Source organism: Lates calcarifer, linkage group LG4 (genome assembly GCF_001640805.2).
Source record: "Lates calcarifer isolate ASB-BC8 linkage group LG4, TLL_Latcal_v3, whole genome shotgun sequence".
NCBI lineage: Eukaryota > Metazoa > Chordata > Actinopteri > Centropomidae > Lates > Lates calcarifer.
In genome coordinates, this window is record NC_066836.1 from 15,720,855 (window position 1) to 15,747,798 (window position 26,944).

The window sequence follows — 26,944 nt, forward strand, 5'->3', positions numbered from 1 at the left end:
ATTGAGGCTGCAAACAAGTTAACTATAAATACCTGTGTCGAGTACCTCGGTTAACAAAACGCATTCACCCTATGTTTTTATATTTGTGGAGGAGCTGATCTCACAATTGCTCAGTGAGTATGAGTCATTGATTTTAACCGCAGCGTTTATAGTTACAAGTCATAAGTCAGCTACTTGTTAGTTTGTCCCGGCTGTAATTTGTATAATATCCCTAGCTGAGTTGTGCCATTTCACTCCAGTTAAAGTGTAGTAATGGTCAAAACTTTACCTTTTTTCAAACTGCATTTCCAGGAGGCTGTGTAGACTGGGAGTAAAAATCAGAGGCTACCTAAAGACCATGAAGTTTACAGACCAAGAGCCTGCCTTTGTCACCTGCTGTCATCCAACAAATGCAGTAACCTCTTAAAACACCAGCCCTACTATCCAGCACATTACTTGCCTTATTGTTACCACTCCGCTGTACCAGCAAATCCTCAAACATTATCTACCTGCTCAACACTTGCCCAGGTGCTTTCATTACCTGTGAAAAACTTCCTCCTCAGCTCCTTTCTCTCCTTCTCAAATGATGCGGACAGACAGCAAAGGCCGAAGTGCCTCCCCTCACAGGATTATCTACAAGACTGACTTCCACGCCATCAAATGTTCGTTTGACACAGGGACCAGTCTGCAACAAGGGGCCAAAACCGCTGCTGCTGCCCAGCACTCTGCTGTGCATCCAAACAAGCTGCCATCCAGCCTGTCAGATCCCATAATGACTAACATCAGCACAGGCAGCAGAGGGAGGGTCCACAGCACCAGGGGGACCAAGATCAGGGACAACATCTTCCTCCAGATGGACAGCCAGCAGCTGAAACAAGATGGTGGTCCTGTGCTGAGTTCTGGCTCCACATCCCTCCTTTCTCCCCAAACTCCTAGCCTGCAGCTCCAGACTTCACCTTTCTCTGGATCCAGACGTCCAGTCGTGAGTACCTCATCAGTTCTGAGCGCTGTGGCCAGCATTTCTACTCCAGAGCCCTCTTTGCAAGATAAACCATCCAGATCAGATGAGATAACGGATATTGACAGAGCTGCTCTGGCTCAGAAGTTCTCTGTAACCCGGAAGTTGTTTGAGACCAAGGTGATGGAGGTCGGAGGAGTTTTAAAACCTGTGATTGTCAGGGGAAGCAGGGGCATGGCAGATGGGAAAGTAGAAGGAGAGGATGGGAGAGGAGGAGGAGACCAGGTGGAAAAAGAGGAAGAGGCAAGCGGGAAAACGAAGCACACAGAGGAGGATGGCTTTGATGAAGACAAATCCGTAAACCTGCCTGTCATAAATATTCCCTCGCAGAAACCTCCTGCGTCCGCGTCACTGACAAGGCACCCTAAATCTCCTGTGTCGGACGGCCCCGGGGAAGCATCCAACAAATCTTCCTCCTATATTAACAAACGCGGTCAAACCACAGGAGCACAAGAATGGACAGAAAGCGCTAATCTTGACCTCTGCTTGACCCCTGAGGACCCAGTGAGGGCAGAACTGGTCGACGTAAAGACGGAGTCATCAGAGAGTGACGAGAATGAGGAGGAAAAGGAGCGAAAAGGGAACAAAAAATGGCCCAAAGATGAGGGGGGGAAGTGTATAAGCAAAAATGGAGGACAAAGTGTAGAGGCCCTAGTGGATGATGTTTTTGAAGAACCCAGCTTGGACACAACACCAGGACCTTATACGCTGGAAGACAGAGTGGAACAGAGAGCAGCAGAAGGTCGGCCAGTCTCTCCCTCAAAAGAACACCAGAGACAGTTAACCACCAGCGTGCCATGTAAGGTGGAAGGTGGAAGAGACAAGTATCAGCAGGTGAATGAACAATGGGAGGGTGAAAGGGAGGAGCAGAATGGAGAGTTCATTGCCCAGGGTGAGAAGAAGTCAACAGAAAAGGGAATCAACGGCGAAAAAAAGACAGATGCAGGAGTGGAAGAAAGAGCTGGAAGGAAAGAGCGGGTCATGATGCAAGAGGAGAACGTCGAGGGAGAGAGGAAAGGTGAGAGTGGAGAGGAAGAATGTGGACAATGTCAAGAGGAGGGAACTGAAAGAGAAGAGAAAAGGGAGAGAGGAGAAGGTGCAGCACCTGAGGAGGTCAAGCATGTGGCGTGCAGAGGATGTAGTGATGGAAAAGATGACATGGGAGGAGGCAAGGAGGACCAGACAGGATCTGCAGTAATCTGCGGGATTGAGAACGAGGCTTTTGTACATGACCAGGAATCCCAGTGTCATCCAGAGCGTTCAGCGTCACCAAGCCGGGACACTGGAAACTCTCTGCACGTTGGAAATCAGCTTTTAGTGGAATATGAGGAAATTCCTGGTGTTCCCGAACAGGATGAGGAGGATGCATCAGAGGCGGCTAAGAGAAAGGTCAGGTTCTCCTCAGCACCAATCAAGGTGAGGAAATCTTTATGAAAAAATCATACAGATTCAGGTTTTCAGGATCCATCATTCTTTTTATTGACTGCTGCAGTGTCTCTAAAGCCAGGCATTTAAGGAAGCTCCTCATTGTGGATTTGTGACTGTCAGTTCTAGCTGCTGCTTGAATCCATATAGGAGAAGTTGTAGCCTAAAGCCATGTTTCTGATCCATCAAGGGAGGAGAAAAGGCAAGATCCCACATGCTTCAGTCTGTCAGCCCTCAGCGCAGAGCTGCCTCAATATAAATGCACAGAAAACATTCCTGTGGATGTGCATGGCAGCAGTCTAGTTCAATACATGACAAACTATTGCAGCAGCAGTCAATGTAGTATCAGTTATTGACATGTGGGAGTTTGTGTGTGTGTGTGTGTGTGTGTGTGTGTGTGTGTGTACGCACGCTGAGATTTTTTGCAATCCTAGTTTACTCAAGTCTTTGCACTTCCTGAGTTTCTCACTGTCTGACTCTCGCACACTCTCACTGACAGATTTGCCAACATAAACTGTGTCTTGTTGTGTCAATAGCTGCAGATGGTTCTCTTTACGGTCTGCTCTGTGGCGAAAACATGTACCAGCTATCAACGCATAGAACAGGATTTTCACTACGCCTGAGTGTTGATGTAAGCTGAGATTTTGTTAATGTGTATATAAATGTGTATTGACTGCTGTCTTGTCAGGTGTACAGCACCTATTCTAACGCAGAATACGACAGACACAATGAGGATATCGATCCGGTGTCCGCCTCGGCCGAGTACGAGCTGGAGAAGAGAGTGGACAGGATGGACGTCTTTCCAGTGGAGATAGAGAAGGGTTTGTGTTTCCCTCTGTTTTTCCTCACTTTCCTACATCTCAGTCTTATTTGTGTCCATCTGTATTTCAGGGACCACATCTGAAGCTGGAAAGAAAAGAAATCATGTAACTGGTTATATCAAGTGGCATAATTGTGACACAGTGGTGTTTTTCTACCTTTATAAATATCTATTGGGTCAGTTATGTCACCGCAGCCATTTGCTTGTACATTGTTGCAGCCATTCAATGCAGAGCCTTTAAACACAAACCAAACAGTTTAGTTGGTTTGTATGTCGAAAAATAATAAAAAGCGGACATATAATAAATAAAAAAAAACAGAACTTCACTACAGATCTTTCACTTCTTTATGGTGCAGCAGTCTTTCCCCTGAGTAATGTTGTTAATGTCTTTTCCTCCCCAGGAGACGATGGTCTGGGTATCAGTATCATAGGAATGGGTGTAGGGGCTGACCAGGGACTAGAGAAACTGGGAATCTTTGTCAAGACAATAACTGAAGGAGGAGCAACACAGAAGGACGGAAGGTGCATATTAAGCTTCAGTCTCTTGTTTACTGGGGATTCAGCTTGGCTCCAACAACATGACATTCTCTCTTGTTTGTGTGCATGTGTTTGTGTTAGGATTCAGGTGAATGACCAGATTGTAGAGGTGGATGGGGTAAGTTTGGTTGGAGTCTCCCAGCTGTTCGCAGCCACAGTCCTCAAGAATACATCAGGCCTAGTCAAGTAAGTTACCGTGTCACAGTAGGATGTGTGATGTGCGATGGTGGTGTTTTTATTTTTCCTGACACAGTGCACAGTTTGCCTTTGTCTTTTATACTGTACATGTAGCAGACAGTTAATGGTCTTGCCCACTGATGATTCAGATATTAGGCATCAGAATTCATTTTCAGCGAGGTATTTGATGTGTCCAACAGTCCAACTGATCAGTGTTGAATTGAAGTTATTTAAAGATGAAACAGTGATAGTGAGATAAATATAATTTTTTTTTTGCAGATGTTTTTTTAAGGACCACGCCAATGGATCTGCATGTTTTAAATTATATTCAGTTACACAGAATATATACGTTACATTACCACCAACCATTTTCCTAAACATACCATGGTATCTAGATTGTCTGCCAGCCATTCAGATATAATCATTAGTTTTTCCATTCTATTTCTGTATTCAGCTGAAAACTCTACACTGATGGTTGCTTGAAGAATGCTTCACTGCCTGAGATTTGAGATATATATTTATGTGACAGCCTACTGCAACAACTTGACATTTTGATCTGTCACAGTAGAAAAATTACAGGTGTATATAATAGCATTAGTGATGGCTGAATTCCATGTAGCTGCTTCAGTTTCAGGGTCCTGCCTCACTGTCACTCCATCATGACTGACAGATGCCATCATTAATGTTATTCGTAACACCTGTACTTCAGCTGCTGTGACAAGCCAAAATGTCTCCTGTGAAAAAGGCCCACCCAACAACACAATCTGTGAGAGCGCATCACGGGATCAGGTGATTGCTCACAGCTGTAACCGATTTCTCTGTCGGGCTGCAGGTTTCTGATTGGTCGTGAGAAAGAGGGGGTGGAGAGCGAGGTGGCACGACTGATCAATGAAAGCCTGGAAATGGATAAAACATCCAGAAAGGTGTGTTTTCTTGGAAGAGGAGTGGAGTTTCAGACTTGTTAAGAATTCCGTTTGTTTCACTGTTTATCGCACATTTGTGTTTATTTATGAAGAGGGAAAGTGCAGGTGGAGAGGAGGACAATGATGGCAGCACGTCAGAGAGGGACTCAGTGGTTGAAGAAGAGGAGGAAGATGAAGAAGAGGATGTGTCTGATCTGTCCGGTCTGGACAACTACCAGCTCTGCCTCAAATACCAGCAGGTACTTTACACTCAACATCAATTCATTAATTAAATACTTACACTAAAGGAGGTTGTTAGAAGTAAAGATGATGCAATATTTATTCACTTCATCCTAGTTTTATGTAGTAAAAACATTAAATAGTACTCAGTTTTACACCTTGCTTGTGATGTAAAAGTGTATCTTCTTACATATCAATTTTAATACACCCAAACTGATCCATGCATATTTCCTTTTCACACTTTTTTTTTCCCCTCTGTAGCTTCAGTCAAAACTACGAGGCAGAACCGCCCAACTTCACCACACTAGAGAGAAGGTAGGTCACTCAGCTGAGATTGAGATCTCTCTCTCTCACATACACACAAACCAATAACCATGCTCACTTTAATACACTACCTTTTGCATCCACATTTGGAACAGTCTGACCCATTTAACTGTGTGTGAGATGACTCGGTGCGGAGTTATTAGGACACGGGCCGAGTTCCAACACTTCCTCCACGTCAGCCCCGCTTCTCTGCCTTTGCCTTGAAGTAATCACTGCTGCGACATAACTGGGTTGGCGAAAGGCTTTCAGTTGAAAATCTGGCTTTCTTCTATCCAACTGCATGTAGATCAGTGAATGCTTTGTTTGTTGTATCAAAACTCGTGAGACGTTTGAAGGCGTATACTGTCTCTTCTACTCTAAGAATAGTTTTGTGACAACAAAAGGGACCTTTTTTTTGGAAGCCCTTTCTTGTCACTGTTTATATGACTGATTGTAGACATGCATACATAAAGACATGCATAATTTTTTTGTTTGTTTCCCAGTTAAAGGCATTGAAGGAGCAGCAGGCGTGTTGGGAGAGCCAGAGGGCTGAGCTGGAGCAGAGAGCAGAGGATGGAGAGGAGAAAGCTGACAAACTGGAGAAGTATAACACCATAGATTCTATGCTTTATCTCTATTTATGACCATTTGTCTATAGCTTTACATATGCGTATTTTGCCACAGTAGATTTGATAGTTGTCAAAATTTTTAATTATATACAGATCTTGGTAAAAGGCAGGGTGGGAGCATAAAGCTTGCAAACGGATAATCATGTTGAGAAACATTATGAAGATAGATAATGGTTTTTAAGAATGTGTCAGTCGACCCTCCCTCTATTTATCAGGTATTGGCAAGAGGCCCAGACACTGTGCAGGGTTGTGAGCCAGCGACTGGCTGATGCCCAGAGCCAATCAGAAAGCCTGGAGATCAAATACAGCAAAGCTAAGAGACTGGTCAGAGAATACCAGAACAGGTATTTATCAGATCTGTCAATTTTGTTATTTCTCTGATTAATGTAGAATATTCATTTCAGTTACTAGAAGTGTATTTTGTAAGCTAGTAAAAATTGAGTGGCAATCAAATAATGTGTTTCAGAGAGGATGAGAGGGAGAAAAGAGAAGCAGATCTGAGGAGAGAAATGGAGGAGAGAGAGAAGCAGCACAGAGGCACTGTTGAAAGGCTGCAAATCCAGGTGAGAGGAGACCTCTCAGTCCTGTATGGATTTACTTTACTGAGCCTGCTATCTCTCTGTAGTCACTGTTTTTGCACGGTTTGTCACAGATGGCACAGCTAGAGAGAAAAGAGCCTGTAGCTGAGAGAAAGAACCACAGTGTGGACTCTTCAGTCACAGGTATGTAGCTGTGTTACTGAGTGTAGTTTTTATTAACTATAATTCCAGCTTGGAAAAAAAACTTGTTTTTTAATTGAGCAAAAGGTACTGTGCTTGTCTTAGGTCCAGACTGGTATATTCCAGTCCCTGACACAGGACGTCTAGACTCCAGCGCTCATATAGCCAGAGCTCAACTGGCCCAGAAATCCAAGCGCCATCCGCCTTCACGAGACAAACTCCGAGAGAGCTTTAGAAAACAGGTAAGAGACGGGGCTGAGAAATTTGTCACAAGATTTCCAATTTTTCAACTTTCATCATCTGTCGTTTTTCAGGAGGATGACGTCCAGAAACCAGAGGAGAGCCAGTCGCTGTCTGCTCCCACAGTCGGACAAAGGAGCAGCAGAAGCGACATGTCCAGCACCTCCTCGTTCTCAGCCCTCAGTCCTCACCCTCCCTCCAACACTGTCTTCACCCCTCCCATCTACATCACCAACACCATCACCCCATCACCACGCAAATCCTCAGCTTCCAGAAAATCCAAAAGGAAATTTCCAGATTTCAGGTGCAGGATCTCTGTCTCTTTTTCTGTCTTAGATTTGGGATTATAAGATTAATTATTTGTCCCATATTCCCTGCTTTTTAAAATGAGGTTTAGTAGGGACACTGACCAGCCATTTTGCGGGTGTTAACACTTTTTTTTAATTATTATTCCTTTCTTTTTCAGTGGCCTTCGCAAGTCTCTCAGCAAAAGGAGAAGTGAGAAACACAGCAGAAGGTCCATGAGCAACAGGTGTGATAATGTCACACATGCACAAAAACTCAACTAGATAAATAAAATAGGTTTAAATCTTGTACGACAATAAGCTATTGGTGTGCTCCTCACTATAAATGAAGGCCATCCAAGAGTGATGATCCAATCTATTGCATCTGTTTCAGTTGCACCAAACCTGAGAGGGAAAAATAAAAATCCAAAATGAAAAGTGCTGGCAGTGTATGGTATCAAACAATTTTGACTTCACTTAAGTTTATTTTCCTGAAATTCCTAACATGTAGTCGTTGTTTTCTAGCCGGGGGTCATGTGGAGACCTAGTGGATGAGCCCGCTGGAGTTTCTCCATCAGGTTCGGTCACCTCCATGCCCTCTTGCTTACCCTTTCCGTGGTTTGGAGAGAGAGGGAGGGAGAAAGGAGAAGAGGAGGGGGAGGGGGAGAGAGGCAGGGAGAGGCTTCGCTCTGTGTCCAGCAGCAGTTTGCCCTACCTGACCACCACGGGCAGAAGAGATCAGGTAAGAAAAAGTGGACGTGTATACCCACAGTACATGCACATGGCTCCATGGTGGCTAAGCAGGCTAACGCGTACTTGAAGGATACAGATTAGACGCACAGGCTTCTCTGCACGATCTCCTCCCCCCTCTTTCAACTCTCTGATCGAGATTCTTCTCTAGATATCTTGTATAAACGGAAATCCTTTTTTAAAATAAACACACGTGCATGGGTAAGCATGCGAGAGCTGTGGAGTGTGTGGGCAGCCCAGGTTTGTTTCTCTCGGTTCCAGAGTATTGGCTCTCCAGTGGGCAGCTCCAGCATGGTGGGTCATGCCTCTGATCACTCCCTCTCTGGACACTCTCACACTTTCACCTTTTCCTCCACTGAGGTGAGTCTATCCTTCCCTTCCTTCCTTTTTTCCTTGCTTCTTTCCCCATGGAGTGCTCTTTATCCTACTGTCCTTTTTTTTTTTCTTTTTTTTTTTTTTTTTTTCCTTTTCCCAAGCTACTCTTGTCTTTAATTACAGTTTCCTCTCATGTCACTCTTTCCTTGTCTTCTCCCCGTACTGTCTCTGGTGTCCCATAAGACATTGGACGATGAACCAGTTCCCTCCAATAACAACAATCAGTGGCAGAGTCGACCCATGTTGGAGTGGAACAACCAGCAGGTCTGTCTGTGGTTAATGGCCATGAACATGGATCAGTACACATCAGAATTCGCTGCCAGAGGAGTGGACGGCCCACAGCTGCTCAACATGGACAGTGAGAAACTAAAGGTGAGCAGTTATGATGATGTTGAAACAAAGTATTTTATCAAATGTTTGAGGCACAGTTACACTACTTTGGTCATGTTACATGAAATGTTTTTATTCTGAAATACACATTTCAAATATTCTAACCTCAAGACTATAACTAATTAGCTGTTAAAGGCACTGGACTGAACCTTTTTTCATTCTTGTTTTTACTTTTTCTAATTTAACTAATAATGAATAGTAGAGTCAATATTTTTAGTTAACTCACAATTTTTTGTTGTTGTTAGTATTATTATATGTGTACATATACAGTATGTATAAAGATTTGTTCTTGTCTCTTTCCACTTTTTGTTTTTTGTTTCTGATCTTTTTAATATTTATTTAAAATCTGAATTTAAGCTCTTAATGCCAGTAATCTATTTGTCTGGTAATTGAATAAAATTTGCAAATTACTACTGGTCAACACAGACCAATACCAGCTGATGATGGATTTTTGAGGTCAACACTAACGTTTAAAAAGTTATGAAATATTTGGCTGAAGTTTTTAACATGAACAAACATAAGGGTCCTTTTTTAAAACTTTTATGAATTGTCAACAGCATGTACTGACGGGGACTTCACACGGTTAAAAAAATAAAACAAAATACGCTTGTCGGTGCTCTCTGGTGGACAGAATATGTAATGTCCACACTCCACATTTAATGATTCTGTGCTGCAATTTTTTACCAGTCGACATGCGTTACATAATAATTAAATCTGCAATAATGTAATATAGACCATGCTTATATCGGCAAGCCTCAACTGGTAGTAACTGCCTCTGTCCCCTTTACTGAGATTAAAACACTTTTGTTTCCAAATGCAGCTACATTTAATCAACTGAGGTGCATTTGTCTTCCTTCTGCTTCGCTTTCTCTTCTCTTCACGTCAGGCTCTGGGCGTGTGCAGTCACAGTGACCGGTCCGTGCTCAAGAAGAAGCTGAAGGAGATGAAGAAAAGGGAGGAGAAAGAACTGAGGAAAGGAGAGAGGAGGCTCAAAGAAGAGAAGGAGAGGGAGAAGAATGTAGTTTTGGACAAAGAGAGTGAAGGGAAAGAGAAAACGAGGATGACGATGGAGGAGAGGCCTGAAAAAGACATCAGACACAGCGGCAAAACTGTAAGAACTGAGTCACTCTTATAAAGCAAAGACCAAGGCGACGTTGGATATACCACCAGCACGAGGGTGTGTTTACAGTCTGACACACAGAAATACACTTGAACCAGTTTCTGTTAAGCTAATAGAAACTGGCAGATCTACTGTACACATCCTCTATTGTTCACGTTAATATTTATCATTTAGGATACAGGACACTGATTGGTTTTAATCAACAGTTCTTCAGATCACAGCAGAGTTTGACTTTAGCACCAAAGTTCATTCTCACAGCAATTCTCTCTCTCTCTGTCAGTTGTAAAGTGTGTGTGTGTGAGAATTTCTGACTGTTTTACAGTGATGTTTTTTTTTGTTTGTGAACCTTAAATTATCCCCAAAATGATTTTAATATTTAACAATGTGCTGACTTTAAGCACTCAGGTATTTGCTCTAAATGCTTTTTTTAATGTATTAATAAATAATGCTTTGAACGTCCAACTTGGCCTTGAATAATATCACACAGAACACATGGGTATGACAAAAAAATTTTATTCAAGAAACTCTATGTTCACTCTCACTTTCTTCCTATTTCAGAGGCGGTGAATTAAAGGTGAATTCTTTAGACGTTTAGCATTGAGTTTACAAATCGAGTATTTGGCAACTGTGGATAAGTTACAGTTCCTCCATAATGTACAACCTGAGCAACCTTGAATGTGAAATACAAACTGATTCATCAACAGTGAAGGCAGTTACACTGTATTTAAAAAATGCACTTTTAAATTTGGGGGGGGGGGGGGGTAACACACACATTTTATTATTTTTATTTTTAAAAGTCACCTGTGTATGCATTGCATGAGTCTTTGGCCTGTAGAGCACGTAACAGAAAGTACTCCTCGCAAAGAATAAATACAAACAATTCTGCAAAACATTCAAAAAATGTACGAAAAAAATCTAGAAATACTCCCACCTCCCTCCCTCCCTCCCTCCCTCCCCCAGTCAACACTGTGAATGTAGTCAATGTACAAAACAAGCTCTAAAGCTCTGACAAACAGTAGTTTGTGCAGGACCATATCCCACACTGCAGCTCTCCTTCCAGTGATTCATACAGACTATCCAAGATCAAATCAGCCCCTGAACCAGAATGTCTGATCAAGTATTTAGTCCTATAATAGTTTTTTTTTTTTCCTTTCTTTTTTTTTTTTTTTAAACAAATGATTTTCTTTCTTTGTTTCTTGATATTTACAGTCCAAGCTGTGTAGACAGGGCAGGAAAAATGAGTGAAAACTGGGGGTTCAATAGTGAGTGACAGTAATCTGTGTGGAGTCAGATTTCATTGGCTGTTAAGAATAATGTTCCTTGTCATGCCAGGTTGTCATCCAGGGCTTCTTTTCCAGGTTTTCCCAGTTACCATTCCCAGGGTTTATCACTCTCTCCTCCCGTTTGATCCGAACTGCATTGTAACTGGGAACCTTGTCTTCATATTTGGCTCTCTCAAAAAAGCCACACTGCGGACAAAGAAAAGGCAAAACAAAATTAGTGTTTGTGTTTGAGAAAAGACTATTTAAAGAAAAGTCAGAAAAAGCGAAGGTGTTTTAATGTCATCAGTCTGTTTCACAGGCAAGAGCCAAGATGCAGCGAGTCTATTAAGATGTGCAGAAAACTGTCTGCACTCCTCTTAAAGAAAGGAAACATGTTGTAATGCCCCTGTTTGTAAATGGAGAGAGAAGGAAACCTTCAGACCAAGTGACAACAAAAGAAACTGGAAAAAGAGAAAGAGAAAGTAGATTAGATGCAGAACAGCCCCCATGGTGTAATTCCTCAGAACATGAAATAAACCCACTCATTGCTTCTCAGCCATCACCGTCCCCTGGCCATGCAGGTAAACTGATCCACACATATAATCATGTGTGAAAATCTTTTAGGCGAAAATCCTTTGCAGAAATAATCAGTTAGCTTTTATAACAGCGCTCCTGTCACAGTGTGAGAATTGCCCACTACCTGCTTAACACCAAAAAGCAGCACTTTTTTTGTAGCAAAAAAGGAGCAAGAAAAGAAGTTTCACTCATTCTTGGCAGGCCGGGTAATTTTACCCTCTCTCTTTTTTATGCATTTGACGTCAGTGTCTCTTTTTCTGGTGTGTCTTCTTTATTCTTTTTCCCAAAGACTCCACACTGAGGAGAGGCAAATTGTTAGAAAATATGTGCAACCACTGTTACGTATACCTGTGAGTGTTTTGTAAATGCTGTGTTACAGATTAAACTAGATGTTCATTAGACTTTTTTTTTTATTTAAAGCATGAGAATGTAGATGTGTACTGTGTGTGCTTTTAGTAGCTGGAGCAGTGGGTGTGTCCTGGTGCTGTATCATACCTTCCAGAGAAGGAAAGCCAAGAGAGCCAACAGCAGCAGCCCGAACAGGATGGACAGCACGATGATCCACCATGGGACCCCCGCATAAGAGGCTCCCGCACGCCTCTCTGGGAACACAGTCAGTCTCACCTGGGGGAGCAGAGTGCAAGTGGCAGAACATTAGTGTTGAGATCTCTGGATCAGAATCCCAACTACACTTTTCATCCTGTCTATTTACATCATATCATTCTTCCTGTTGTGTTTTATTACCTTTGTCTCAGCATTTTGCAGCACCGTCTTGTGTCCTGCGCTATCGACATTCAGAGAGGCATCCGCTACCACCTCCACATGATGTAACTTGGAAAAGTCCTGTATAAAGGCAGGAAAAAATCAAAGTAAACACTGATATAAACATGAATTTACTACAATAATCCTTCTCCCTTTAGTTAAAAAAAGGAACGAGCCTACAAAGACGGAATGGTGTTTTTAATTCAATGATTCATCTTATTTGTGAATTTCGTTTACTTTTTCTTCTGCCAGTAAATTACTGTTGATACTCATCTCAAAACTGTGACGTAACGTTAAATAGAAACATTTTGTTACCTCAATGAAGGTGCTGTTCCAGAGGCGAGAGTGGAGAGTGATGACTGCATTACTGTCCAGGCCCCGCAGGGGGCACTTTATGGTCACACATTGTGCCCCATCCTCACAGGACTGACATCAAAGAGAGGAGTGCAAAGTCACTACTGGATGCAAATGTACTTAAAATTGAAGATAAAACAGAATAGAACAGAACTCAGTTGTGTGGTTTTACCAGGATTTTTGATTTGGACTCAGAAAAACGGGAAATCGTGCCCTCTTCATTTTCTTCTGTATTTCCCACTGCTCTTCTTGTCCTGCTCTTAGTTGGTTCCTTAAATCACAGAAAAAAAGTCCATACAACAATTAAATTTACCTCAATGTCTCTATTTCTATTACTAAAAATGTTGTCTATTTCTTCCTCAACATATTTTTGCTGATAGTTAAAAAGAAACATCAAGTGAAAAAGTGACCGCCACGCATCATTGAGATGTTTTCACCCACCAGACGAAGGTTGTTGATCTCGTCTTTAGGAGTGCACTCTATATGGTCCACTCCTGTAGAGCTGATCTTCATCAGGTAGAGCAGCCACTTGCCCTGCGCTGTGTATTTTGGCCAACCAATGTTGAGGGTGGCAGTGCCCAAGTCTGTCAAGCGCCTTCCCAGGTTGATTATCTGTCAAACGAGACGGGAACAGTTGACATTGTATTAATAAAAAACTAAAGCACATGTACATACAGAATGGTTAATAAAGAAATTCAATAAAATAGAGAGATACATTTTAAGAAGGCTAAGGCTAAAGACACTTCCTGTACTCACTCTGAAATGATGTGTGATGGCACTGCCAATGTCACTTTCAACCTTCATGGCTGCCTCACCTTTGACCTCTCCTGTAAAGTAGGCCTGAGATGGATGGGCTTGCCTGGAAAGACAGAAATGTCCAGTTAGTGGCATGAATCTGCATATGTGTGTGGTTTTTTTTTTTTGCATATGTGTGTGTGTGTGTGTGTGTGTGTTTCTTACCCTGATACAGACAGCTGCAACGCAATGGCCACCTTTGCCTTTGCTTTGACAGGCTTTAAATTCTCCTGGGTGCTTGTCCTGTTGGATCAGAGGTTACACACAGGTTAATACAGATTCTCCTGAGGATCTACAAATTTTACCACATAATTAAGGTGAGTAACCAAACCCTTTAAATTTCAGATGATCATCAACACCATCCCTCATTTAAAAATTAATCACCTAACTATCTAAGAAGTGTAATCAGTGTTATTTAGCCATTTGTTCTGCAGGATTACAAGCTTAGATATACTTACGTTTCTGGCTTAAGATCAATCTCCACTTCAGTTGTATTAAAAGAGATCCCTGCTGTGCCCAGAATAAGGTAGAAGGTCGCCTACATGTGCAAACACACAGATATACACCATTTCTAAGTGTTAAAAATTACCCTTGTTGCGCAGAGGAGGTAAACTGGACCAAAAGGTGATTTTCTCTCACCTGTGAATTAAATTTGAAGGGGTTTCCAAGCTCACAGGTAGCCAGAGTTCCGTTTGTATTGGCTGAGCAGGTTACCTGTCCCTCCTGAAATAGATAATGAGTCCCAGTCAGAATCAAAAATTGGTATGTGTGTGTGTGTGAGAAAATGTCAGATAAAAAGAGACCCACATTATCTGGAAAATAGGAAGAGTAGGACAAGGAGCGCGGGAGGGAGGCAATTACAGAGGCTTCATATGCGTCATCTCCTTTTTCATTGGTTACTGTGACCTCCAAGGCGATGTTCTTCTGATCGCTGAGCGACATCAACGGCATATCGCCCTCCCTTTAAACACACATAATTTATGAAAATGTATGAGATTACTCATAATAAGAATGATAAATTTGTGAGTAACAGGTATGTGCGCATGTGTGTGTATCCTCTTACATTTTTAATGGGGTGAACTTGTCTTGTTGAGACGTCTTCTGGCCGTAGCGATAAGTCACCTTCAGGTTGCTCCTGCACTTATTGTCGCTGCCACATCCTTTCTTCAGGAAATGCACCTGCAAACACACATAAAAGATCACTCACTGCATGTCAAAAAAATCTACCCTTCAATAAGTTCATACATTATAGCATCATGCACACACACCTCCTCACGAGTCGGCTCAATGGAGTCCAGGACAGGCGGCAGAGGACCTGAGCTCTGCCTGCGTTTACGCTTGGCGTCCTGGATGTCCACGGACACGTCGACAGAGATCCCATTCAGCTTGTCTTTAATATTTTCCTGTAGGACAACAACATCACACCGCATTACACACACCGCCCACAATGCACTTTGATCGGGAGAGAAAAGAGAAATTTTCCAGAGAGGGTTGCTACCTGTATGGTAAGCTGACGTTTAATACACTGTTGTGTTCCTTTGCTGCTCAAGGTGATGATCCCATTGGCTTCATAGCCCCTTCCGGGGGTGGAGGACCCGAGGAAGGTCGCCCTGGTATTGAGACCCTTTTCCCTGTGGGTGGTGTCCGCCTGGAGGGAGTATGCCACCGCTAGATGGAACAGATGAAGGGAAGTACAAGAGAGGAGTGTTAACAATGTCAGATGAAAAGCTGTCACTCTGTATCATTATAATTATTGTTTCTTGCTGTTGAATCTGTGTTTTCTGATGATGAGAAGAGAAAACATGATAAAGATTCATTTAAGCTTTAGTCAAGAAAAGTATGACTCAGCTTACTCAGTCTGGGAGCATAGCTCTTGGGGTTTGCAGTGTAGCTGAAGCATGCCTCAATTTCCAAGCTGAAGACACAGAGCAGTTTGTCCATTATCAGAGATTTGTAGTGCTGTGCCAGCATAGTTATTTTCCACATATTTTTGATGAATGCCCAGAAATGAAAAGAGGTACCTAATGGATACACAGCCAAAACTTACCAGACGGTGTTGCCACAGTTCTTCTTGCTAAGGTCGATTACCGGTGGTGAGAACTTGATTTCTTTCTTGATGCTAACAACTGGACGAGTCCTGTGGAGGACCGAGCTGAGGTGAGCATCTCAGTACACACGATGAGAGACACGTGATCAGATTAACGCACCACTTTACTCACTTGTACACAAAGACAGAGTCGGAGAGGGACCCGACGGCCAGGTCGGGGTAGGAGTTCTTATCCAGGTCCATATTGCCTGCTAAAGAGTAGCCAAACAGTTTCACTCCTGCCTTGCCGTTCAGCACCTAAAGCAAAAGAAATACCTTTTCTGTGAACTGCAACAACAGCATGAACCTATATTATGTTGGAAATGTTTTCAGTATTGTAAACTTCCCACTTCACAGAACAAAATCCTGCAGCAGAGTTATAAATATAAAAAGTTAAGATAGTTACTAAACTAGTTAATTACGTACCTGTACAGATTTTTTAGAGCTGAGTCCTTTGGATGACCCGCTGTAGATGTAGACAGCCCCCGCACCATCACTGTCATAAGGAGCTCCCACTGCAAAATCTGTCACCAAGAAAGACAACAGTAATTTACAGAGTGGTTTTACACATAGATATTTACAGATACATATGTACAACCTACAAATACTGTGGCCCTTACCATCGTAACCATCCAGATTGATGTCTCCCAGGTTTTCCACAGCCAGGCCGAACATTGAGTCCTGATTTCCTTCTATTCTGGTCGGTGTGACTGTGTTCCAGTTTCCGTCTTTGTTGACGAAGACGTAGACAGCTCCACCAATTTCTTTATTCTTCTCAAAGTACTGAGGTGCTCCCACCACTATGTCCTGCCAACTAAGAAGAAACAGCATTACACGTTCATGAGCGTACAGCAACGACAGGGAGTGGCGGGTTATGCGTATCACCACCACTGTCACTCACCCATCCCCATTGAGATCCAGCACAGTAAGATCGTAGCCAAAAGACGAGGCCAGCCCCTCCCCTTTCAGTGTGTATTCTTCCAGTAGGATGTTCTTTGAGGACGGGCCTTTCTTCAGCAGTATCACCGCCCCGCTGTGGTTCGCTCTAGGAGCTCCAGCCACCACCGTCAGCTGGCCCTTCTTGGTCAAACTCTTCCCTGAGTCCAGAGAGAACCCTGAGGGAAAAAGAGAAAGGGGTGTTTGCTTATAAAGTCAGAGGATGGTCAGGTTCTTGAATCCACTGCAGTCATGGTGAGGATTGAGCGTTTTACCCATGTAGCTGTTGGGCGGGGCAGGGACCAGATCGGGGTTCTTTTCTCTTTCATCTCCTGCCTCAAAAGGACCGTCGTCAAAGATGTCCAACTCTATGAAGGTGTCGTTCTTTTGTTCCAAGCGTACCACGCCTTAAAGAGAGGAGAAAAGGTGAGACCAGATAAAATGCAATGGATTTGTTGTAGCACTTGTAGTGAAACACACACACACACACACACACACCAACATTCAACTACCTTTCCAGTTGTATGCTCCGGGAGCCCCAAAGATGAGGTAGTGGTAGTCCTTGTCAAACATGGCGGAGAGGCCCTGCTGGCAGGAGCCGAACATCTCGTGGCCTCTGTGCCGGCTGTCACAAAAGTGCCAGTTGCCTCCATCTTCACCTGACTGGGCATTGATTGTCAAGTCCTGACTCAGCACGTAGCAGCGACCGATAATGTCACGGGATTCGATGGCCTTGTTCACATTGGCCCTGCGCTGGTAGCGGTGGGCACACGTCTGCCAGGGAAACAGAAACATGTAGGTGAGCCGATGTGATGAGAATGAGCTGTGGTGTTAAGTGAAGGAAAGTAAAAGTTGAGACGCTTTAGCCATTTTTTACACCTTTATGTCACTGATATCTGAGACACCTGCTCATAAGAATAAACATATATAGCAAGTACACATAGCATAAATGTAGCATAAGTCCAAAGCAACAGAAATATATTGTTTAATCACAGTCAATGTCCCATCATTTCCAAGGTTTTCCTTAGGCTGTAAGAAACTGTGATGTGTATATTAAGACATTTTAAAGGTGAAACAATGTATTGATTAATTAATAGACAGAAAAACAGTGATTAGCTGCTGCTCTAATAGTCTGTATTTTTAATGGCTGCACATTTCCATTACATGGTAAATTTGAAATGTTTACGCAACATTTTGTTATACAGTCCATTTCCATTGACTCAGTTTAAATGATAAATGTCTGTTGATTTAAAGGGAACTGTACGGATACTGTTATTACCAATAATGATGTTGAAGTTGTTCACGGTTTGATACAAAGACAAAAAGTCTTACCAAAATCTTTCCTCCTGGCCCCTGACTGCTGACTGTCACTCCCATCCACTGGTTCTCTTTGCTCTCTCTGTTTAAATCCTCTACACAGAGAAAGAAGGCAGGGACAGAAAAGGAAACAGAGGATACTGTGAGTCAAATCTTATTGGAGAAATACTGGAGAAATGCACGTGTTAGCAGACACCTCACCATCATTATCAAAGACAACTCTGTTGCAGCCAGGTGAGGTGGAGCTCATGTCACAGTTGTAGAGTCCTCCCGTCACTTTAGATTTTTGACCTGATAAGGCCTTTGCTCTTGGGGCACCGACCAGCAGCCTGCAACAGAGACACACACACACACCATTTATGCAAACACCATAACGCAGCTGCACATTGTGAAAGAGGCTCAAGCAGTAAGACTCCTCTTCCATCTAGTACTCAAAATAAGAAGCACCCTGGCATTTCTTCCACTTGAACATTATGTTATCACACATTCCAGTCTACTGTGTCACACGGCAGCCATATTCACACACTCACAAACACACACACACATACACATCCGCCACCAAACTGATGTTCCATGTCCTCACAGTCCAGCGGAGTCAAAGACCCCTTTCAAACGCCTGCTGGGGATGACTGAACCAGGCTTCCTATCTCTCTCCACACACACAGAGGCTGCCTTTGTGGACCAAGGACAAGGGCAACTGACACACCCAAGCCTTGACGATGGGCATCTAGCTTCCTACAGAGTAAATCAAACAAGTCAAGGATGTCATCCTTTAAAAGTGATGCTTTGTGGAGGTTCACAGTAGAGAGTTGGGCATGTAACACACTGTCAATACGTCAGTCTCTCTCTGGTTCGCTTTGTCTGCCTGCTGACCTTCAGAGTTAACCTTGTACAGCACACTGTCTTCACCAGATGACATTAAGAAAAGCCATTTTTAGCTTGAGCACAAAGCATTCTCAGATACACACACACACACACACCATCTGGGAGGGAATTCACTGAGACATATAGTCAGAGCGAAGAGCCGAGGCCTAATGTGATCAGCATGTTTTCTGTGTAGACCTCCACAGTCAGCGCCGCAAACACCAACTGCGTGTGGGAGGAGATTTCAAATGATAAAGCTAAGTTTTCAAGCTGGCGTAAATCACTCTGAATGTTGACTTCAGCAGGCATGATGGGGATTAGCAAAGGACAATAAATCTATTTATGTGACATACAAAAATATGGCTTTTTAAAACTGTTCACAGACTAATCTACAGTCTCTTCATGGTGTCATTAAGAGATGAATTTAGATGTGTTTTGCAGGAAATACTGACAAATTTTATTTAATTTCTCTACAATAAAGTGCAGTACGAAAAGTCATCACGATAGAAATACACTCCTTCTGCATGACGGACAAGTGTACACTGTTTATCCTGTTTTAACCACTGGATTGGTTTGGCCTTGTCTCAAAAACCAGAACACTATAATCTGTGAAGTCATCCCACCCATTTAGTGTCCAATCCAGTCTTTTTTAAACTACAAGGGGAGTCAGAGCCACTTGACACTTGATACCACATGGTCTGGAGTAAACTCTCCACCTCTACCTGCACAGAAAACATGTTTTCACACTAAGAGAAATTGTTAGGGCATGGACTGGTATGTGCTTGCCTATAAAAGATTAGTCTGATTTGAGTGAGTCACCTATTCAAGGAAAAGATTTGTGACTCACAGTGATGGGCACATCTCAACTCCCATTATCCTCAGAGACACAGGATGTCAGGAGAATAGATGGGAAGAAGCTCTGACAAGACATATGGACTCTGATAGTAAAATAACACATTATATCAAGATTATGTTGTTGATGAAGTAATGTCATAATTCAAACAGCAGAAGGTTACACAAGTTGCTTGCATATAATCCAAATCTCAAAAAGACTTAATAAATATGAATTGGAAGCTAATTCCCATGGATACTTTATCTTCAGTGCTACACATTATGATTATTATTATTATTTGCCACCACAGACTGAAGTGCTGACATGATGTGTCAAGGGCTAACACTGTGATAAGGGTGACCTGCTGGTCTATTGACAGTGACCCAGCTGCTTATCTAATCATTCACCACCAGCAGAGGAAGCCCCCAACACACGGGCTTAGTCCACAGGAAGGACTAAGACAAACAGAGAGACAGAGAGAGAGAGCGTATGTTTGGGCATATGTGCAATGACTCGTAAAAACAGGCACACACATACTGGCAGTGACACTCGGTCACACAGGCTGGACTCTCCCCGCGAGGAATCCCATTGAGAGAGGTGTGTTGTTTTTTCTAGCAGAAAACTGGCTGACAGCTAGGGGCAGAGCCCGTCGCTTAGCAACAGCCCCGTGGCACCCTATCAACTTCAAATCCAAATGGGTTGCAGATCCAGAGGTTCACGTCATGTGTTACCCAACTTCTCACTCCATCCGTCCGCCAGGCTCGAGCCTGCCGGCTGAATAACGGCTTATATTTGGTGCCCAGATGTAAAACTGATTTATGCTCCTCTCTGTATTCTTACAGCCATCACTTCTTTCATTTCTTCAGTTCCTTTCTCTCTCCCTGTGTCTCTTTGATGTTGGATAACCTTGACTAACCTGAGACTGAGTCAGACTCATATTTACAAGCAGACCATATGCACTCACACACAAAAGCTGACTTCTGCTGGAATCTAGACACAGTATGATACTGACTTAAGTATTTAACACACTGGCATGCTTTCCTCTCTTGTACAGATTGTTCCTACATCCTTTACTGTTCTTGCTAAATTTCTTCAGAGCCAGTTTATATTTCAGAAACACACACACACACACACACACACACACACACACACACACACACATTTGCTTTCTCCCACACAATTCTCCCTCTCGATCCAAGCTCTTGAATTTCCCTGAACTTTCACTTGGTCTCCTCCTCCTCTGCCCTCCCCACTCATGCATTTTGCGCTTTCCCTCTTGATTTTATTATATGGACAGCTCTCCATCTGGCAATTATGACCGACTGTGGAATGCTACACACACACTCACACCTAAACAGACACGTGCACACAGGCATATACATGATCCCATCAGCTCCTGCAGGTACATGTAACACTCATTCCCGGGGGACATGAAAGACAGTTTGAATAACAGTTGGCATGCATGGCTGGCAAAGGATTGTGACTCACGGTGCACACCCAGCAGCCAGGAGACACGCATGGTGGGGGATATGCTAACACTTTCCTCAGCACACCTTGTTGTACATAAGTACTCTCACAAGAGAATAAATTCATCTATCTATCTATCTATCTATCTATCTATCTATCTATCTATCTATCTATCTATCTATCTTTTGGTGTTTTTTCCCTCAGGTTAGGAATGTATGAAGCAGCACAGTGAGCTCTCTGACACTCTTCCAAATGACTGACAACAAGGCAACGCCTCAGTGCTTAGCCACAGCATGCATCAGCACCATTAAAACACACCAAACAGGCACTCACTCTCTCTCTCTCTCTCTCTCTCTCTCTCTCTCTCTCTCACACACACACACACACACACACACACACACACACACACACAAATGAATCCACAGGCAGCAAATGAATGTGCGTGCATACACACAAGTACACTTGTCCACAGCAAGAGCACATTCCACCTCTGTAACAGCAGTACGAGCACCGTCACTTGCGAAACAATCAGCTTCCTGCTCAAACATGTACATTCAAACTTGCAAGCTAGGGCTGGGCAACAAAACAATAACAATATTCATCACGATATAATGTTATATTGGAAAATACAATTGTATCACGACAGAAATATAACAAATGGTCGTTAACTGTTCGACATAATTTATTTCCGTGCTTAGGTAGCATATACAGAGATGAATCAAGAACTGCCAATCACATCGCAGGAATAGAGGGTGTATTACGCAAGTTTTAGGCTAGTTAGGTTTGGTTTTGTCGTTATAATAATTTTTCTACCTCTGATTTGTGACATTTTCCACTGTTTGGCAAATGTTTGTCATGTTCTGACCATAAAGAAAAATTTTAAATGTTTAAATTCAGCCTTTCAACTTAAAAGAAATAATGATTTGACATTTATTGTGGTGATTGTCAATATCAACTGATAGAAAATTTTTATTGTGATAATGTTTTTTTTGCCATATTGCCCAGTCATAGCTCATGCTTATCCATCCTTTCTATACTGCAAAACACTTTTTTAAGCTATGTGGAATATTTTTGTACTTTGATGGCAGATGGGCCCAGGCAGCTCTGCATCGTCCTGAATAACCCCACTGAGATCCCGTCTGAGACTACACCTCACAGCAACAAGGATAAGAGCTGCACATGATTTTTATTTTTATTTTTTTTTAAATTATCAATTGATCTGCTGATTACCCAGATGATCAATTCATATTTTGGTCAATTAAGTGTATCACAGTACTAAAAATGACCATCACAATTCTCCACTGTCACAGTTAACATTAAATTTGCTTGTTTTGTTTGAGCAACAGTCCAAATCACATGACACACAGACAACTAAATCTTTACATTTAAAAAGCTAGAACAGGTACCTGTTTGATTAATTTTCTGTTAATCTACAACTCAAACTCAGTCTACAGGGTCAACACCGGTATTTGTTGTTTTCCAGTTCACAGGATTCAACAGCGTTCTGTTTTCTTGCATTTCACTTTACAACCTGAAGCAGGGGGCACTTTGTGGTGGCTTTGGTCTTGTGCTGATCACCATGTGTCTTTCATTTAGACACAGTCCAAAACTAGGACACAAACTGCCACTGTGTGTGCAAATGTGTAGCAGTAGTAAAAGAAATGTGTAAGTAAGTTGAAGAACAGTGTTTAACCTCTGTGGAGAAGGTTAAAGACTTAGGGATGGTTAGTGACTCTGAGCCCTCATAGTCCACAGTATCTTGCAGGGGGTAAACACACCGTGGTGACCTTTAGTCATTAGTTGAACAAATACAAATGACAAGTTGCCGTGCAGTTTGACTCGTTACAGAAAAGCCTGCTTATTGATCATTTTGGTGTAAAAAGGCCATTTAATAGCAGCACAACTATCAACTTAATCATTAGCAGGAGGATGCTGTTTGTCCTGTGGCTACTTTGACACTTTGACATAATCTATAAAATAGCATCTTGTGCTACTTTATGGACAATTGTGGAACTGTCCATAAAATAGCATGCATTTAATGTGGTCACTCAGGTACTGCGCCTTAGTATATATTTGAGGTTTGTACATTACTTGAGTATTCCACTGCATACTACTGCTTAAAGAGATATATTTTACTTTTTACTCCTTTACATTTATTTGACGGCTATGTTTATTACATACTTTACTTATTCTAACTATGACTTTGCATACAAAATATACATATATATGATGAGCTCATAAAACACAATGCATTGTTATAAATTCCTACCTGACTACCTGACAATACATTATATAAAGTAGTTAAAATTAGCTGCAACTCAACCATCTACAGGAGTAAAAAGCTACTTACACACTGGTAAATTTGTAATTATAATCCAGTGATATAACATTTGACATATAACATGTAAGTGGGGACATTTTTTTGCACCGTGCAGTTTTACTTTCAGGACTTTAACTTGCAACACAACGTTTTTACAGTGTGGTACTTCAACTTAAGTGAAGGATGTGGAGAATACTTTTCCTTCAGTGATTATAGAGTTACAAAAACAATGTGAAGCATAGGCAAACATGTATATTTCTGGCTGGTCCACTCTAACAAAGTCAAACAGCTTTCCCAGATTAAAGAATCTGACTCCCCTGATCTCAGGTCAGTTTATATTTAGGCTATTCAAACCAGTGACCACTTGATGGTATTTAGCCCTTTATGCAGAGTGACAAATCCCTCTGAATCAATGCCCATAAAAATGCCAACAGTGATTCAAGGGGATGTTTTGACCATAAATGCCAAGTCCCAGTGAAAACCACTGTGGGAGAGAAAAGGGGGCATGTGCGCGCGCACCTGCGCCCCAAAAACGCACTACTATGGAGGTCCAATAAAAATTAACAAATAAGTAACCTGGGAGGAAAGATTTAATAAAGATTAACAAGAGGTAAACGTGTGGTTAAACTCACAGCAGGTGTGTAAAAGGTACAGTACACTCTCTTGTGGACTTGAGGAAAACGGTTTGCTGAGGTTTTGTAAAAAATAAGTTACTGTTTTGAAGCTACCTGCGACATACCTGAGCTCAAAATGATTACTTAGCATTTAGCACTCTTGTGGTATTTCTACGGTAACTTCAATAGCTCAATAAAGTGGGTTTAGAAGGGATTTTCCGTCTCATGTAGCAGCTCTAACAACCCATAATGAACTTCCAGTCGTCTGCACCGCTGTAACATTTTAATTACACGGTTACTGAAGTTATTTTAAAGATGTTAGAAGCGTGTCTCCAAGGCTCGGACGACGCAGACGTCAACAAATGGCGTCCTTACAAAACAACAACAACAACAAAACTCTTTGAGTTCTTACATTCTTTTATCCGTCGGGTGAAGCTGCCGATGCATGGCGAGAGAGAAGCCGAACAGGCTGCCCGGTTCCCCGCTCTTCTCCTGGACATTGTCAGTGTCCAGGTTGAACGCCGACAGCCTCCCACATCCCCAGAGAAAGACGAGCAGCCACAGGCCACAGGTGATCCTGCTCTCCATAAGACACGGTCAAAAGCGCTAAACTCCCTCGAACTGGTGAAAGGTGAGTCCTTATCGAAAGAGGTGCAGAGTGCAACTGACTGACTGTACAGGAGGGAGAGGGGGGTTCAATGTTGTCCACTCCACTTGCAGCTGCCCCTCCCACAGGCCTCTCCTGGCACACACACACACATCATCTTACCACACCTCTAAGAAATTCCTCTTAGAAATCTAGCTGATAGTGTATTTTAGTTGGAAACGATTAATACCTCCTCAGTCTTTTGCTGGTTTGCAGCAGATCAGTGCTGTAGTCTAACCCGGGTCAATGATGCCAGAGGCTGTGTCAAAACACATTTGCAGCAATCAAAACTGGTGCTTGAGGCTACACTGGCAGCTCTACTGACAGTAGATCTCTAAGTATAACACTGTAATAATGGCTGCAGTTAAAACTCCCTAGGAAACAAGAGTAAACAAAACATATCCTAAATCCCACAGGAAGGGAAATATTGGCAAAGTGACATAAGTTTGCAATCCGCACACTGGTTCCATTCTTTTGAATTAAATTGTGTTTGCTGACACCAAACGTCCTTGCAGTTAAAAAGTAGAAGAAGAGACAATAAACTGTCAGTAGTTAGTCAATACAGTGTTTTTGCCAGAAATGCCAATATTCCCTCTTGGCACTGGGTGTTTAGTTCAGACAACAATAACAACGCATTGACCTAGAGTGGGAGAACCAGATGGAAGGAGAGGAACAAAGACAGAGACTGAGATAAAGATGCAATTATGGACCAAAGCGACAGAAGAAAAAGAAATATGCAGCAACTGTTTGCAGTACAGTAGCTGCCCTGTGCAAACCACAGCTCAGAAAGCCAAAGCTAGAAATTAGTCATAATTTAGAATTACAATCCTCCAGACGTTCACGCTTAGATCATTACATGCTATCACCACGAGGCCTTGTGTGTCTTTCTATAATGACTCATTAGATGAGTCACAGAGCCAGAAGGAGCCTGAGACCAGGACTGGGCACAGACCTGCACATTAACACACTGCCTCACTAGACTAGTTTTCAAGGCATTCCATGAGACGCTGACCCAAAGCTTGTCCTCGCAACGCAGCATTACAGCAGACAACGCAGGCTTTGTCTGCGCAAAGAGAGAGAGGGCAGACAGAAGAGGAGAGGGAGAAACAAACTGCCCACATACAGTATAAAAGGCACAAATAATGGTTGAAGAGGGGAGTGCAGAGAGGAAAAAGGGAAGGGGAAGAATGTGGTGCCTATACAGGTCTGTCATCTACTTATGTCTCCATGAACAGGCTTTGGAAATATCTCCATTAAGGATCAGCTCTGTGATTCAGCATTACTTAGAACTGGACAAAAACACACAAATTTAGCCCTGACACTGATGGGGAAAATAAGGTGCATTTGATATGTATTTAAAGACCACAAAAGCCTAACTCAATCAGACTTTGTCCGGGTCAGTCACATAATTGGCAGATGTTTTGATTATGTTACTCTAGCTTATAAAAATCTCCATGAAAGTTAGTTTAGCATCCCTAAATCATGTGACCATCCACATGTTGACTCTATTTTTGCATCTGTGTGTTTTTTCTTTTTTCCAGTCCTGGGCTGATGTTGTTCAAGTTCAAGGTAAAAGCAGAGGACATTTATGGCTCTTGTCTTCAAAAGGTCAGAAACAGGAATCAGCCCTATCACTGATAAGCAGCATGCAGCAGCATGTGAAGTAAGCTGAGGTGTGTGTTAGCTTAGCTTGCCCTTGGCTTGTGAATTTCCTTCATGGGAAACTTTCATGCGTAAAGTGTGTATGAGTATGTGTGTGTGTGGTAAGATATTGACACAGTACCAGCATAAGGGCCACAATTAATTAACAGATGTACAGTATGGTACTTCCTGTATCTGATATCCAGTCACAGCTCTCCCTCTGTCTCTGGTATTTACCTTTTCAGCCCCACCGATTCTCATTCATCCCTCCACCACAGCCTGTCAACCTCATTATCCCCCCCTCTTCTTCTTCTCATCTAGTATCCACTAGGGAAATAAAGGTCACACGTCTTGTTCACACATAAACAGACTGAAAGGCCACTGCTGCTACAGCTGAGCATCAATTTATTGACATTCAGTCATGACACTTAACAATAAAAGCACAAAATCCTAAATAAGTACCAAGGAACAAATCAGGAACTAACTGAAAATTAACAAGAGTAAACAAGTACTTTCTGACTTTGAATGAGTAAAGATGTGGTACATATTGAAAGCAATATCAAA

General features: G+C 42.5%; 2 protein-coding genes across 3 annotated transcripts; one reads left to right on the forward strand and one right to left on the reverse strand.

Annotated features, from left to right (window-relative positions):
* Positions 1 to 11,075, forward strand: LOC108883634 (neurabin-1). The gene is made up of 18 exons (XM_018676998.2): positions 1 to 113; positions 292 to 2,413; positions 3,111 to 3,243; positions 3,644 to 3,764; positions 3,861 to 3,965; positions 4,789 to 4,879; positions 4,972 to 5,118; positions 5,360 to 5,413; positions 5,905 to 6,005; positions 6,246 to 6,374; positions 6,497 to 6,593; positions 6,683 to 6,752; positions 6,855 to 6,991; positions 7,064 to 7,293; positions 7,456 to 7,521; positions 7,799 to 8,015; positions 8,582 to 8,770; positions 9,675 to 11,075. Exons 2-18 carry the CDS (start codon positions 563 to 565, stop codon positions 9,921 to 9,923), a joined length of 3,987 nt encoding a protein of 1,328 aa, XP_018532514.1. The 5' UTR covers positions 1 to 113; positions 292 to 562; the 3' UTR covers positions 9,924 to 11,075.
* Positions 10,406 to 24,793, reverse strand: LOC108883635 (integrin alpha-6). Of its 2 annotated transcripts, XM_018677004.2 has the most exons (26): positions 24,506 to 24,793; positions 18,198 to 18,325; positions 18,012 to 18,091; positions 17,192 to 17,453; positions 16,955 to 17,086; positions 16,645 to 16,858; positions 16,364 to 16,557; positions 16,170 to 16,267; positions 15,877 to 16,001; positions 15,705 to 15,794; positions 15,511 to 15,572; positions 15,156 to 15,325; positions 14,926 to 15,060; positions 14,721 to 14,836; positions 14,465 to 14,618; positions 14,297 to 14,380; positions 14,116 to 14,195; positions 13,823 to 13,900; positions 13,619 to 13,721; positions 13,304 to 13,474; positions 13,035 to 13,133; positions 12,824 to 12,934; positions 12,491 to 12,589; positions 12,242 to 12,370; positions 11,963 to 12,043; positions 11,228 to 11,377 (listed from the first exon to the last, which is right to left on the reverse strand). In XM_018677004.2, the coding sequence occupies exons 1-25, from the start codon at positions 24,679 to 24,681 to the stop codon at positions 11,975 to 11,977; spliced, it is 3,159 nt and encodes a 1,052-aa protein (XP_018532520.1). In that variant the 5' UTR covers positions 24,682 to 24,793; the 3' UTR covers positions 11,228 to 11,377; positions 11,963 to 11,974. The 2 variants fall into 2 exon arrangements, with proteins under 2 accessions (XP_018532519.1, XP_018532520.1); XM_018677003.2 differs by lacking the exon at positions 11,963 to 12,043 and having other exon boundaries at positions 10,406 to 11,377.
* Between the last annotated feature and the right edge of the window lie 2,151 nt (positions 24,794 to 26,944).

What these genes read in the sequence shown, in the direction of transcription:
- LOC108883634 (XM_018676998.2), top strand. Translation starts at nt 563, where the DNA reads ATGATGCGGACAGACAGCAAAGGCCGAAGTGCCTCCCCTCACAGGATT. An exon ending in TCTCCTCAGCACCAATCAAG is followed by an intron (nt 2,414 to 3,110) that starts GTGAGGAAATCT and finishes CTGTCTTGTCAG; the next exon opens with GTGTACAGCACCTATTCTAA. An exon ending in AATACATCAGGCCTAGTCAA is followed by an intron (nt 3,966 to 4,788) that starts GTAAGTTACCGT and finishes GTCGGGCTGCAG; the next exon opens with GTTTCTGATTGGTCGTGAGA.
- LOC108883635 (XM_018677003.2), bottom strand. Translation starts at nt 24,681, where the DNA reads ATGGAGAGCAGGATCACCTGTGGCCTGTGGCTGCTCGTCTTTCTCTGG. An exon ending in CACCCGACGGATAAAAGAAT is followed by an intron (nt 18,326 to 24,505) that starts GTAAGAACTCAA and finishes TCTCTGTTGCAG; the next exon opens with GCTGCTGGTCGGTGCCCCAA. An exon ending in CAATCTGGATGGTTACGATG is followed by an intron (nt 16,268 to 16,363) that starts GTAAGGGCCACA and finishes TCTTGGTGACAG; the next exon opens with ATTTTGCAGTGGGAGCTCCT.